The following is a 13978-nucleotide window of genomic DNA, read 5'->3' as shown; positions in this document are numbered from 1 at the left end:
TGTACTTTAAGAGTAGTTGAGTAAAAGGTATAAGCATAATTTATAAATTTGTTACTTAAGTATTTCCTGCAGATTTTTGCATGTTCTTCCTCTTCCAAATCTAGTTTCAAGTACACCAGACCACTGGCTTTTAAATTCCAGCACTCAAGTCTGCAGTTTGTGTTCTGTTTTATATAGGGTTCTGTTACACAGGTCATGTATCTCTGCGTTCCTCAGTTGATTTATCATCACAGCAGCCCTTGTTGTGATGATATACAGGGAAACATATTGATCTCATTTGAATGTTTCCAGAGTTTAATTTTAGATAGGCAGCATGGATTTTACTATGCATCTTCTAACTAGGATTACACACACAACAAAATTCTAAAGATGGGTAGATGGATTCAGAATCTGTATGAAAAGCTGATGTCATGGGTAATCTGACAGCGTTGGTGGATAAGGGAAGAGCAACTGATGTCATCAACCTGGACAATGATTTTTAAGGTCCCTTTCAGCCCAGACCATTCCGTGATTCTATGATAATGCACACTCTCATAGGTAACAAGCAACTCCAGCTGAGTCAGTCAGGTGTCTGAACACCTGTAAGGATGTTATACACTGAGAATATTTACTAGCTGCAGGAAGAGCTTTAAATGCTGCAGTGCTCAGAATTGAGGCATTATTTCTAGGTGCCTTCAAGATTAGGATCCGTAACCCTTCAGTAAGTAAATAAGCTCTCTTGCACTGAGGCAAAGAGACAGCTTGGGGTGGTGTTGAGGACATGCCTAAGGCTGAGAGACTGAATAAATCAGTACACTGAGGAAATGTTGACATTAGGAAGTAATGCAGACCAATACTGTTGGATTTATAGAGCGAAATGATTGGATTCAAGGCCTGATAAGCATTTTGGAGGGGTTTTGCTTTGGGCTAGATGGATTTCTGCCTAGTAAGTGGTTGGAGCACAGTAGGTGCACTCCTAGATCTTCCAGTTAGTCTCATCCAAAATTTTGTTCATGTGCTTTGAAATCTCTCTGTGAACCAAGTAAGGTGCAGTAAGTGGGGACAATTGGGAGATTCACCTCAAAATTACACTCCTCACCTGAACTAAACTGTTCATGTAGACGCAGCCCGAGAAGGCAGTTGTCGGAAACTGTCCAGTTGAGGAAACTGAGTCAGGAATACACCTTAACGTTTGCTGTTCTCCAGGATTGCCTTACACTAGAAGCACCTTTGCATGTGAAATTTGCTACTTGCCTCTGAAAACAGGTGTCTGTGCACTTTCTGGAAGCAAGCTCCTGTATTAAAAAGCTGCAAACTGTCTGTGATCTCCTGCAGAGTTATAGAGGTTAAAGAACAGAAGTTCCAGAAAAAGGAAGGAAAGAGTGCATGACAAAGCCAAGACAAAGGTGTTCAAGGAGATTTCTGCCAAAGGACAGGAGCAACTAGGGTAAGGTACTAGAACCAACTCTTGATTAAGGTCACTAGTTAATGCAGCTCGCAGTTACGAAGCTATACCCTTGCTCAGCTTTCTCTGCTCCCACAACTCATTTTCTCACAGCCTCTCTTCACATCTCCCTCTTGGGTACATGAATGAGAATTTTTTTTACAATTCCAACAGAGTTTCTACTGAGCCAGTCTGGAGGGGAAGATCCAGTGGTCTGTGTCTGCTAAGTATTTGGGAAGAGGAGGATATGAAAGAAGGCAATGTTATCTGTCAAAGCCAGAGCCACTCGAGCTTCGGGGGTCAAAATTATTTACATGGGGAGTGACAACACATAGAAGTTTCTGTTAGGTGTATCTAACACTTTTAACATTTCTCAAAGAAACAAGAAATACAGCATGTGTCTTTCCTTTTTATTTTCTCAAACCCTTACTACTCTGACATATTTCTTACTTATTATTCCTCTGATCACTTTTACTACAGTAAAAACTGTACAATGCACTGTTTATTCCATTACTATCCTAGAATACTCTTTTATACTAACCACCAGAATGCATGGTGTTGCAATAAACACATCTCTCAAAACGTAAGTGGAGTTTTAACGGCACAGTGACAGTAGGGGGAGCTGCAGAAAGACTTTTATAGGCTGGATCTTAATAAACATTTATATTATAAAACATCAGCTGTGGCTATGCAAGACCATACCAATGCTAACATTTAATAGCATACAAGAACTTAACCATGTAAATAGATATTGATGCAAGATACAATGTGACATTAATTTTATAGTAAGAGCTGTATAGTTGTTTTGATCAAGTGCAGCAAATGACAAAACACAAAGTAAATTCTGCCCTAAATCACAACAGTTCCATTTCCATAACAGCTGACAGAACTTGTGCCTGCATGCTGAAGACGGAATTCAATAACGACTACAGCTGTTGCTGTTGTTGGAGTGCGTACGGTAGAATTCAGAAAGACTAGCTGAGATTACGGACCTATTGAGGCACGTGCAGTGAAAAAGTAAAGAAAGAGAGAAATCTTGTGTTGGAGACCCTGGAAGAAGAATAATGGGAGTGAGAATATGGGCATAAGAAGGTGAAGGTTGAGATTTTCATCTAACATTCATGTGACCAATGACTCGGCCCTTTGCGACACCGGTAGCTAAAACTAATTTTTACCATGAAAGTAACAAGTCTGGTACTAGGTCAGATCAAAGGTCCATCCAGCGTAGTACCCTGTTTATGGCAGTTGCAACAAAGATTGCCTAGGGAAGGGTTCAAGAACAGAGCATTTACCAATAATGTAGTGATATTTTTTTCAAGGTTTTTTTCTACTCTCCAAAAATTTTCCAATTTACAAGTTTCCTGAGATGGAGGTGATGCCTTTGTATTTAATCATGCTTCATGGATGCCTCTTCTGTTAACTTGACCAGCTGCTTTTTGAATGTGTTGGGAACCGCAGATTAGTTTCTTACATTATAAAGAACTGCTCCTGTTTGCTTGTTTTCAACCTGATATCTGCTAACTTCATTTTTTGTTCCTACTGCTTGAATTGGAAGAGGCAGTGAACCGTCAGCCCCTAGTCATCCTCTTTGTATCAATGATTTAAGATAAAAATGTCTTGATGTCCCCTTAGCTATTTCTTTTCCAAGCTAAATAATCCTCTTTGGGTACTTTTTATAGTGTCTTGGTTTTGTGGTGAAAGAATCAGAATCATAAAGTGGCTGATGTTCTTGCATAAAGATGAGAGTATAAGTTCTGTTCTGTTCTCTTTTTCTGTTATTGTCCGGTACTCTTTTTTGACTACCTCTGAACAATGAAATGAAATTTTTCATATATTATGTATGATACAAAATATGATTCCTGGGATGTAATAGTCAACTCAAAGCTCATTTTTGTATATAATTACTTCTCTGCAACCCTTGTCTGTATCATTTTACATTTACCTACTCTGAGCTTATCTGAAATTCTTTCAGTCCCAGAAATAACTTAGTATTGGGAGCAAAATTTTCCACTTCAGTGTTTGTCTCCTTTTTCAATTCATTGATGAGTATCTGGAACAGCAAGAGTCCTAATGCGTCTGTCTTTGAGATTCCATGGGTGACCCCACCACTGTAACAAATTTTTGCTTAGTCTTGAAATTTTTTAAAAATATTTTTTAAAAATATTTTTTGTAAGAGTATGTGGAAGGAAAGTGCCTGCTCCTTTAAGGGTATCTGGTCAAGAACCTTTTCAATGCAAAAAGGGAGAACAAGAAGAGAAGAAAGCCATAAACAAGAACATAAAGAGAGTCAGTCGCACTAATTGGTGAGGGAATGTTTGTTTCAGTGACATTATCTGATCAAAGGTCTCATCAAATTGGATACCAAGGAAAACCGGGAAGCCATAAACAAAATATGGAGACACAAACTTGACAGGCAAACATAACAAAGACAAGAAACAAACTGACTCTCAGTTAACTGCAGGCAAACTGGGATTTTGCAACTGATGAGGATGCAAACCTGAGGGTCCAGAGTGTTGGAAAGGCATCCGTGGAGCTATACAAGTTACCAAAGGAATGCACAGGGGAAGGGCATCTGGAGGAATGAAGGAGGAACAGAGAGAATGGGGTATAAAAAGGGCCAGTCGCGTGTGAGAGGGCAGTCAGTGCACTTGTCTGACAGCCCAGCGCCTGACCAACACAAGTCTTCTTATTAAATCCCATCTTCTTATTAAATCTTTTCTTAACTCTCTCTTTGTAATATCAGTATCTATCCTGTGTGTGCGTGTGGTCAGGATGAAATGCCAGCTGCTGGGGGCCCTGTGTGCGTGCGTTTGGTGCCAGCGAATGGAGTGGGGCTGGCAGTGTGGTGCTGCGGCCTGTGGTGCGGCCTGTGCCAGATGCCGGAGCGATGGCGGGCTGGGAACAGCTTCTGTCCCCAAAACCTGCTGCTGGGGGGACCGGGGTCGGGGAGGCGAGCGAGGAGCTCAGCACCAGGGCGGGACGGTGGGGACAACCCGTGTGCTGGCACTGGGGGCAGTGAGGGCCAGTACCTTCTCCAAAGTGGGCGTGCGTGTCTCGTCCACTGGCCAGCTTCAAGCTGGACTTGCTGGTAAGTAGGAGATGCTGGTTCCAGGCTGGGGTATGGGGCAGGCAAGGATCCATGCTGTTATCCAGGGAGAACCGTGAGGGTGGAGGGCCTGTGGGATGATGCCTTTGTGGCAACCACCAAGGGAACGAGCCAGCATGGCGGTTCCAGGGCTGGGACCCGGGGAAGGCACTTGGCAGAGAGAGGGGCTGGGAACATACGTGTGCTTCTGCATCCAGAGTCTGTGCATGTGCCTGCACCAGAGACGTGTCTCTGCCAGCCCAAAGGAGGAGGGAACGTAGCATTCGTCAATGTGGGTCCTGTTTGTGGGTGCTGCTGAGAGCAGTGCCTCGTCCGTGGCATCGTGTGAGCGGCCGAGCTGGTGTCCTGTGTGTGCCCAAGTGTCTGTGTGTGTCCGTGTGTCTCCAGGGCACACTCTGCTCTGCTGCTGGCTGGGCCTGCAAACGGGAAGGTGGCAGCCGTGTCCTTCAGCCTGGGCAGAGACCCCGGTCCCCAGGCACGGGCCGGGGTCCAGTGGCCGGGCAGGTGGTCCTGGGACAGGCTGCACAATGTGACAGCCGCTCCTAATGTCCCATAACGTTTTTTAGCCATAAAAAGATTTTTTTCTTTTCCATCTATGGTGGATTAATTTATTTAAGACTTTTTGTTAAGGAACCTTGTGGAATGTTTTCCAAGTAACCTGAAGATCAGTTTCCAAGAAATCCAAGTAACCCGAAGATCAGGTGGATTCCCTCACCTTCGTGCCTGCTGACTCCCTAGGAGGTCTCCAGCGGTTCTGTGGGCCCTCACTTCTCTTTACAAAAATCGTACTTCCCAATATATCATATGTTCCAAATCTGTCTGCATTATTGTAGTTTCCACTATTCGCAATGTGCAGAGATGAGGTTTATCAGTCTGTAGTTTTCAGAAGTATTTTCAAAAATTTCCAAAATGTTTACACCTTCAAGTCTATGTATGCGTAGGAAGCTCAAGGGAAATATTGTGTTAGCCCCGCATGTTCTCTTCCTGCTCTTGGCCTTTAAAAAAAGTATTATTTTCAATGTCCACGCTTTTTGCAAATTAATGTTCAAACTCTTTTTTGGCCTGCCTTCTTATGCTTTCACATTTAACCTGACAAATTTTGTGATCCTTTATAATTTACTCATTTGAACACAACTTTAACTTATCAAAAGATTCTTCCTTGTTTGCAGCAATTGCCCTTTTCATTCTGCCTAGACATGCTGGCTTGCTTTTGCCATTTCTCAGGCCCTTCTGGAAAAACATGAATATATAAAGATGATCTGCTATGTCTCCAAGTGGTGTCCTTACATAGCCTTCTGTATGCCTGAAAAACTCTAACTCATGTAGTTTTCAGCACTATTCTGACCTTTTTAATTCTTTTTAGCAAGTTTTCTCTTGTTTTTAGTGTATTTTTAAGTTATTCCTTGTTTCTGATAGTCAGAACCAAGTCAAAAGTTAATTCATCTGGAGGATTTTTCACTAACTTCTTAATATTATACATGATTTTACTTTTTTTAAAAAATCATAAGAATCCTTATTTTATGTTTGTCTGTAAACTCTAATGAAAATAAAGATGAAACTTTGTGAGGTTGGTTGGTTTTTTTTGCCAGAACGTGGAAGTGTTGTGTAAGTAAAAGCTTATTTTGGGTTGTTAGCCATAGCCCAACATATATATGTGTTCTGTTATATATAACATATATATCACATATATAACATATGCTCTATGTTATATATAGCATATATGTTAAATATATGTTAAATACAATGCATAATACATAAGATAAATACTAGATTATATAGTATGTATATTATATATACACAATATTATATATACACACACTATGTAACATATTGTGTATGCTGTATGTTATATATACACTATATGTAATATATGATTCATATATATATATATTATATATTTATTTGTAGGACTGGCTATACAAACTCTATTACCTATGTTTTCTACTGTGTAGTTTGTTGAGATTCCCATGTCCGTTCCTGAAAGTAGGCTCTATATAGACACCTGCCTCTGCACAGAGGGAACAGAATAACACTGAGCAGTAGAATAATACTGAAGGTTCTCAGAATACGGCTTCAGCTCTGACTAGCAAATCCTGACATGCTCTGCTACCTTCAGGTTCCCCTGCCTTATTGAGCCAGAAGACCTTGCCTCTTACAAAGCTGTCCTACGCAGCTTTTCTCTCATTTGTCTCAATCTCTGACACAAGAAGGGCTGCTTTCTGTAGGTGAGATTGTCTGAATTGTTCTCCTCGTCGTCAACGCTGAGATAAAATAAAGATTCATCCCTTTTCCACATCAGGTGTTCATCCTTGGGACATCCTTGTTCATTCCTGGAACAGAGACAGGCATCTTGGGAAGCTGGTGGGTGCTTACCGCTTGGGTAGCGAGTGGCCTAAGAGCACAGGTGGACTAGGTTTATGAAAGAACTCTCATTAACTTTGCAGACCCCCAGTGGCGCACGGAACGCATAAACCTGTGCATCAGAATGCATAATTCTGATGAAATGGACTAACTGGAGGAAGCAACTACTAATTTAAGAAGTTAGAGGCACAAATAAATCCTCACAATTTAATGCAGAGGGGGAAAAAACTTCCCCCAGTACTTCCTCTACTAGCAGACAAAACTGCACGTGTGGAATTCAGTAAGTATTAGAGCAACTGGCCTGAACTGAGGCTGCTGGGAGGATGGATCAGGGGCTACATGTGCCTGATTTGGTTTTCTTAAAACTATCCAAGGCAGCTAGCTCTGCGAGACCTGACGTTGCACTGACTGTGGAGGAGGCACATACCCTTACTGCCTTTACTGCATATATGGTTGGTTTATGTTTCCATACAAGCATAGTAACAACTTCCATGACCTATGCATATTAATTTACTCGTGAATAAAATAATCGTGTGCTTTCGAGGGTCTTAGGGCAATTTTTGAAAGGGTACCTTTGTTTGCAAGCCTTGCAAAGTACCTTTTCCTCAAACTGCTCGTGTGTAAAAATGTAAATGATGGCCTACAGATGCACTTCTGTCAAGAATTACATAGGGTTATTTCAATTTTTTTTTCAATACTAAATGTTCTGTGTGTTGGATTCAGCAACTTTCCCTATGTGACATCTGAATATAGTGCCCTTTTGCTGTAGTGGTGGTTTGGGCTGTCACAACTGAAGGAATCTCAGCAATCAGGCTAATTGCTCTTTAAGCGGCCATTGCCCCATTCAGGTAGAACAAAGGGCGGTGGATGACAACTACAGGAAAGTTTATGACGAGCGAGCGGTGTTTGCCGGGACTGAACCTGTTTCTTGGCAGAATCATGAAAACGCCCCCGCCCAGAACCACGACCGAGGTGTCGGCGTTCCCCCCGCCCGGGAGGAGACAGAGAACCCGGCTCCCTGCGAGCACAACGCAGCGCTCCGGATACTGGGGCGGCCGCCGCCGCCCGCTCCGCCCCGCCCCGCCGGGCTCAGCACGGCGGCCCCGGACAGCTCCGCGGGGCCGCGCGGTGCTCGGCCGCCCCAGCGACGGCCGCCGCTCCCCGCCGCCCCAGCGCCCCCCGTCTCGGGGCAGGGAAGGGGCAGCCCCCCCGCCCCGACAGCGCCCCGGGCGCCCGCCCCCTGCCCGGGCCGCCCCGGCTGCCGGCTGCCGCGTTCCGCGGGGAGCGGCCGGCGCTGAGCGCTGCGCCGGGCAGGACGGGGGGAGGATGGAGACCCCCCCGCCGCCGGCCCCCCCAGGTACGGCGCCCGCCGCCACCGGCTGCCGAAGTTGTCGCCGGCGGCCGGGCCTGGGCGAAGTTGGCGAGGCGCGTCGCGAGGCAGGGGCACGGCCTGGGGTGGGAGGTGGGGGGGGGCACGGCCCGTCCCGCCGCCCCTGCGCCCGCCCCGCGGCCCCCCCCCGTGCCGCCCGGCACCGCCCCCGCGGGCTCGGCGCAGGCGTGGGCCGCGGAGCCGCGGGACGGGAGGGTCAGGCGGGGGCGGGTGGTGTTCCGAGCGGAGCGGGGGAGTGGGGGCTGCCCGGCCGCTGCCGCCTCTCATGCCCGCACGGCAACAAAGGGCGCGCTGAGCGGCGGGCGGAGGTGCCGGGCCCCGGCCGTGCCGGCGCGGAGGGCACCGGGAGACGATGGCGAGGAAGGGAGAAGCCTCCGCGCCTCTCTACGGTGAGCGTGGGGGCTCAGCGGGGCGGGGGCGGCGGGGGCTGGTGCCTTCCTCCGGCCTGTTTCCCGGCGGGTCCGGCCGGCGTGCGGCGGCGGCCGGAGTTTGTTTCCCCTGGGCGGATGCCGGGGGCGGGTGGGCGTAGGGACCCCCCGTGCAGCGGGGAGCCCCCAGAGGCGCCGGGGCTCTGCTGGTGCTGCGGCGGGCCCGGCGGGGAGCTGCCGGGAGGGCCGGGCTCGGAGCGGGGGGCAGCCGGTGGGGCAGAGATGGGGGCCGACAGGGCCGGACTCCCCCGGCCCCCTCCCTGCCAGCAGGTGCGTCGCGGCCGCTTTGTCCGCGCTCCGGGAGGAGAGGCTGCGGGTCGGGGCGGCCGGGCCGGGTGGAGGGAGGGAAGGGAAGGCCGCCGGGCGGCAGGTGCGCGGCGGCAGGGAGGGCCCGGCCGTTGTGGCCGCTGGGCCGGGCCGGGCCAGGCCGCGCGGGGCCGGTGTGGGGCTGGCGGCCGCTCACCCGCCGTAGGGCCGAGGTTCCGCGGCCGGTGCCGGGGGTGCCGGTGTTCGGTCTCAGGGGTGGGAGCGCCGGAGGGTGCCCCGCTCCCCGGCGGGGAAGGTCAGCGGGGGCAGAACCTCATCCCCCGGCCCTGCTCCGCCTGCCCGGCGGGAGCCGGTGTGTTTGCGGCAGAGGACGCGGGGCTCGCCAGGCTGCCCAGCCCGTTTGAAGGTGTCGCTACGAACCGATTTCTTCTCCCAACGTGCGCGAGATTTCCATGGCAAAACAAGTGCAGAACGGGCAGAGCCCCTTGGAAACAAGGCTGCCGCTGTGCGCGTCCCGGCGGCGGCCGGCCATTGGCTGCGTGCGGCGGCCGGGCAGAGCGGGGCCGGTGGGGCAGCCGGTGCCGGGATGTCACGGGCGCGCTCTGCGGAGCGTTTACAACTCGGAAAACTGTTATTTTATAATTCATCTCTGTGGTCTGAACCTTGGTCTGGCTGAAAGAAAATTCACACCTTGGCTTTCTCCCAAAAAGGAAAAGGGGGGGGGAAGCCTTTAGGGAGGGAAAACAAGCTAGAAAGAAATTAAGAGTGTTTCAAAGGTGAAATCTAAATAGGTGAGAGTGTAGTTATTTAACTTCTGAGAGAATCTCTTCCCGCTTCTGTGGAATTCCAATGGTTTTGCAGGTTACTGCAGAGGGAGTAGGCCTAGGACCGTGGATACTCAGCACTGATGGTAGAAAGGTGGGCTTGGAAATACTCTTCTGAAAGAAGAGCAGGCATACAGTATTTATGGAAGGGAAAATACCTTTGGGAAGTGTTCAGTAAGTGCTGTGTATGCTTCCTCACTTGCCGTTTGTAAGCAAGAGCACCCTGGTAAGAAAGCCATGACAGGGACTGCTGAGCGTTGTACTGTCATAATACAATAATTTTTTAACTTCATTTTTTCGGATAAGAAAGGGTGATCCGTTAGTTATTCAAATTGAGGGAGGAGGGCTGTGTATCGCTAATCAATTTGTAGTTCTGAAGAATTATTCCGACAATAAATTTTGCTATTTTAGCTGTTTCATGTCATCAGTGTGTTTACTTCCTTTTATCTCATTTGCATCTGTGGATTTGGTTAGTGATAGCATGTACTGTGTTACCACATTTGCAGGGATCTTGAGTAATTGCTCTAGTCTTGTATTGGGAAGCAAGGTTTGAATTCAGACTTGTTTTCCCTGTTAGATCACATAATGTTAGAGACTTACAAAAGGAAAGCGCAGCATTTCTAAATTCAGCATATACAGTATGCTTTCCTTTTAAATTAGGTTGCTGTAATAGTTATTCTCTTGACTTTGTTGTCTCTGCCAGTAGCTGGTTATTTATTAGCCCACAGGTATATTTTTCATAGGTATAGGTGTCTTAAACCTTTCTCCTTGGAATATCAAGGATTCCTCAGTTTCAGCATTTATAAATGACAACGGCAAATTCTTCTCAAAAGTGCAGGTCTTTTAACTTGCGGCATCAGTCTGATTCTGTAGAAGAGACGAGTTGAGCCCATGGTTGACAGCTGACCTTAGGCTCTGTGAGCAGTTTTGTAACTGCCGCGGGTTTTCTCTTTGTGGCAACAAGGATCCCATCCGATGGCTGGTTATTAGAGTGACTGCTGGAAGCCCAAGGTGTGGGACAGAATGGTTGGCTGGTGGTGCGATTGTGCCTCTGTAAAGGTTCTGATAATCCCACAGGCACTTTGAGGCCTGTTCCTCTTAAGCTCTCCCACTTTTAAGCTGCGTTGTCTGTCTGCATGTGCGAGTCGGATTGTGAGTTCATCTTCGAAAACAAGCTTCTTCGTGATTCCTTAAGTTTAGTCTTCATTGGGGTAGCTGTAAGCTGTCTCCAGGAATTGCATCAAGTTTTTCCTTAAAATGGGTTAAATATGAAGGATTTGTCAAGAACAATGGCATTGACTTTATTGAGGCCTCTCTCTCTAGCAGGGGACTTCCAGATGAGAAAAACCGAAGTTTTTTCACAACAGGAAGGTTGCCACTGAAGCTTAAGGAGGCAAATTACTCATTATTTCCTTTTCTCATTATAGCTCATTTTTGAGGTTGTGGGATCTTTATTTTTTAGCCGAAGTAGTATTAGGGGCTGTGATGTGACCGTTGAAATGGATGGTAAAATTCTTGTTGACTTCACTGCAGAATGAGGCTCTTAGCGGTGATTGTGCCATAAGCAATTTCCTGTGGTAGCGGACTGCAGTTCAGTTGTTAGCTTACAAATCGCCAAAGACCAAATGTATGATGACATTGCCTTTAAAGAAAGCTTTTATCACTATTTTAAGGAACATTATTGAGAGGAAGTATATAAAGTGCCAAATTTTATTACTTTCAACTCAAATTTAGCTAGCTAGCTTTTTTGTTTCTGCATGTTTAGATCCTCTCTACGCCTGTGATTTCTTTTGCCAGTAGCAGCTGCAACCAAAACTTGATCTGTAATTGGGATTCCTGGTTACTGCTGTGAAGTGACCATGCCAGTTTTTTTTACTAAAAAGAATTGTATTTGTTTATTTTCCCAGGTGGGGGAGGTTCTTCTGTTTCCCTTGGAAGAGCTTTTGATGAACTATGAAACTTTCTATTAACATGTGTTATTTCTTGTAGCTTGGCCTGCATTTCCCTTTCTTAATCTCATCCAGCGACACGTGTGTGTCGTGCAGGAAGGGCATCCCCAATCTGAGGCAAATGGGCTATTTAGCCGTAGCAGCGTCATACGATGTGGAAGCTGTTGGCTGTGACGCTGCTGCAGATAAAGCCTCCTTTGCTCCTGCTGGTAAATCCTTGTGTGCCATGTAATTCATTTCACCTTCTGAGGTTCAAATTTCATACCAGTGGGTGACATTCATAGTAAAGCTGAAACTTGATTTAGCACTTTATTCATATTTGAATATACTCAGAAGTGTTAGAAGTAGGTGAAACTCGGATTCAGATTGTTTGAACCTTTCTTCCTCTGACGTAAATTTGGTCCGCTTTATCTAGGCTTTGCAGTGCCTATTTTAGGTGGGATAAGTCATTTACTCTTTGAGCACATCTGCTGAACCTAGGTACAGAGCTTCACCAGTGTCTGATTTTGCTAACATCCTAGTTTTAGGTAAAACAATTCACTGTGTAATAAATTTAGGATGCTGGGGAGAAAAGCAGAGAGAATTTCAGAAGCAGCACTTTGTAGTGTGTTTCCTGTTCTTTATTATGGCACACAGGTCTCTTTGAGTGAACTTTCTCTCTTAGCATGCTGCTTCATCTTTTGCCTGGTGCTGTGGTACTGTCCTCCACAACATCCTTGTCCCAAGAGTTGCAGTCAATGGCTCAATATCGAAGTGGAAACCAGTAACGAGAGGTGTCTGTATTGGGACCAATGCTATTTAATATCTTCATCAACAATAATGGATAGTGGGATCGAGGGCAGCCTCAGCAAGTTTGCAGATGACACCAAGCTGAGTGGCGCAGTTGATTCGCTAGAAGGAAGGGATGCCATCCAGAGGGACCTGGACAGGCTTGAGGACTGGACCCATGAGAACCCCTTGAAGTCCAACAAGGCCAAGTGCAAGGCCCTGCACCTTGGTCAGGGCGATCCTTGGTATCAGTGCAGGCTGGGAGATGAATGGTTTGAGAGCAGCCTTGCAGAGAAAGACTTGGAGATACCAGTGGCTGAAAAAGTGGGCATGAGCTGGCAATGTGTGCTCGCAGCCCAGAAAGCAAACCATATCCTGGGCCACATCAAAAGAAGCGTGTCCAGCAGGTCAAGGAAGGTGATTCTGCTGCTCTATTCTGCTCTGGTGAGACCCTGCCTAGAGTACTGCGTCCAGCTCTGGGGTCCTTAGACACAGACCTGTTGGAGTGGGTCCACAGGAGGCCACAGAAATGATCAGGGGGCTGGAGCACCTCCCCTGTGAGGACAGGCTGAGAGAGTTGGGGTTGTTCAGCCTGGAGAAGAGGAGGCTCTGTCCAGGGAGTCCTTATTGTGGCTGTTCAGTATATGAAGGGGATTTGTAAGAACGGTGGAGAAAGGGTTTTGTTACCAAGGCCTGTATTGACAGGACAAGGGACAATGGTTTTAAACTGAAGGAGGATAGATTTAGATTGGACGTAAAAAAGAAATTTTTTATGATGAGGGTGATGAGATGCTGGAACAGGTTTCACAGAGAAGTTGTGGATGCCCCATCACTGGAAGTGTTCAAGGCGACGTTGGATGGGGCTTAGAGCAACCTGACCTAATGAAAGATGTCTGTGGCAGCGGGGTTGGACTAGATGATCTTCACAGGGCCCATCCAACCCAAACCGTTCTATGGTCTGTATATCGCTTTGTATTGTAGCAAGCACCTATTGTCCAAGTTGTTTAGATAACTAAAATACTTACACCATCCCTCAAATTTGCCTGGGTAGTAATTACATGAAGGAGAAGGTGGTGTGTTGACTGAACAGTAGTTAATTAAATTGAATTTTATTATCGGTTCCAAATTTTTTGCATTAAAAAAATAAATTCCATGAGTACTGAAACTCAGGAAGCCAGGTTTCCTATGCTCGTGTCTTGTGACTGATTGACTGTTGTCAAAGTCAATGAAGTTTTGGGGGACATGTAGAGAGTAACTTGCTTTCCTCCCATCTTTGGTTCTCTGCAGTCTAATACGGTGTTTGCTTAACCTTTCGTGTCTGACGGCATGTACAAGGTAGTCTTTCTCTGCCATCTCCTGATTTTCACAAAATGTAAGATTATCTTAATATGCATATCCACTTTTCTAGCAGATTTAATGGAAGTTAATGATGGAATCATAAGTTACTGGAAAGTATAAACAA

At 46.7% G+C, this 13978-nt stretch overlaps 1 protein-coding gene across 2 annotated transcripts in view; it reads left to right on the top strand.

Annotated features, from left to right (window-relative positions):
• The first annotated feature begins 8122 nt into the window (after positions 1-8122).
• SLC44A5 (solute carrier family 44 member 5) overlaps positions 8123-13978 on the top strand; it is an 89277-nt gene continuing 83421 nt past the window's right edge. The window contains exon 1 of one of the 2 annotated variants that reach the window (XM_074597587.1): positions 8123-8247. In XM_074597587.1, the coding sequence (XP_074453688.1) occupies positions 8217-8247 (31 nt within the window). In that variant the 5' untranslated portion in view covers positions 8123-8216. Of the gene's footprint in view, positions 8248-8443; positions 8670-13978 lie in introns of those variants that run through there. The other variant, XM_074597586.1, reaches the window with a different exon arrangement.

This window comes from Larus michahellis, chromosome 8, assembly GCF_964199755.1.
Source record: "Larus michahellis chromosome 8, bLarMic1.1, whole genome shotgun sequence".
Lineage (NCBI taxonomy): Eukaryota > Metazoa > Chordata > Aves > Charadriiformes > Laridae > Larus > Larus michahellis.
This window is presented reverse-complemented; position numbering and strand designations above follow the sequence as displayed.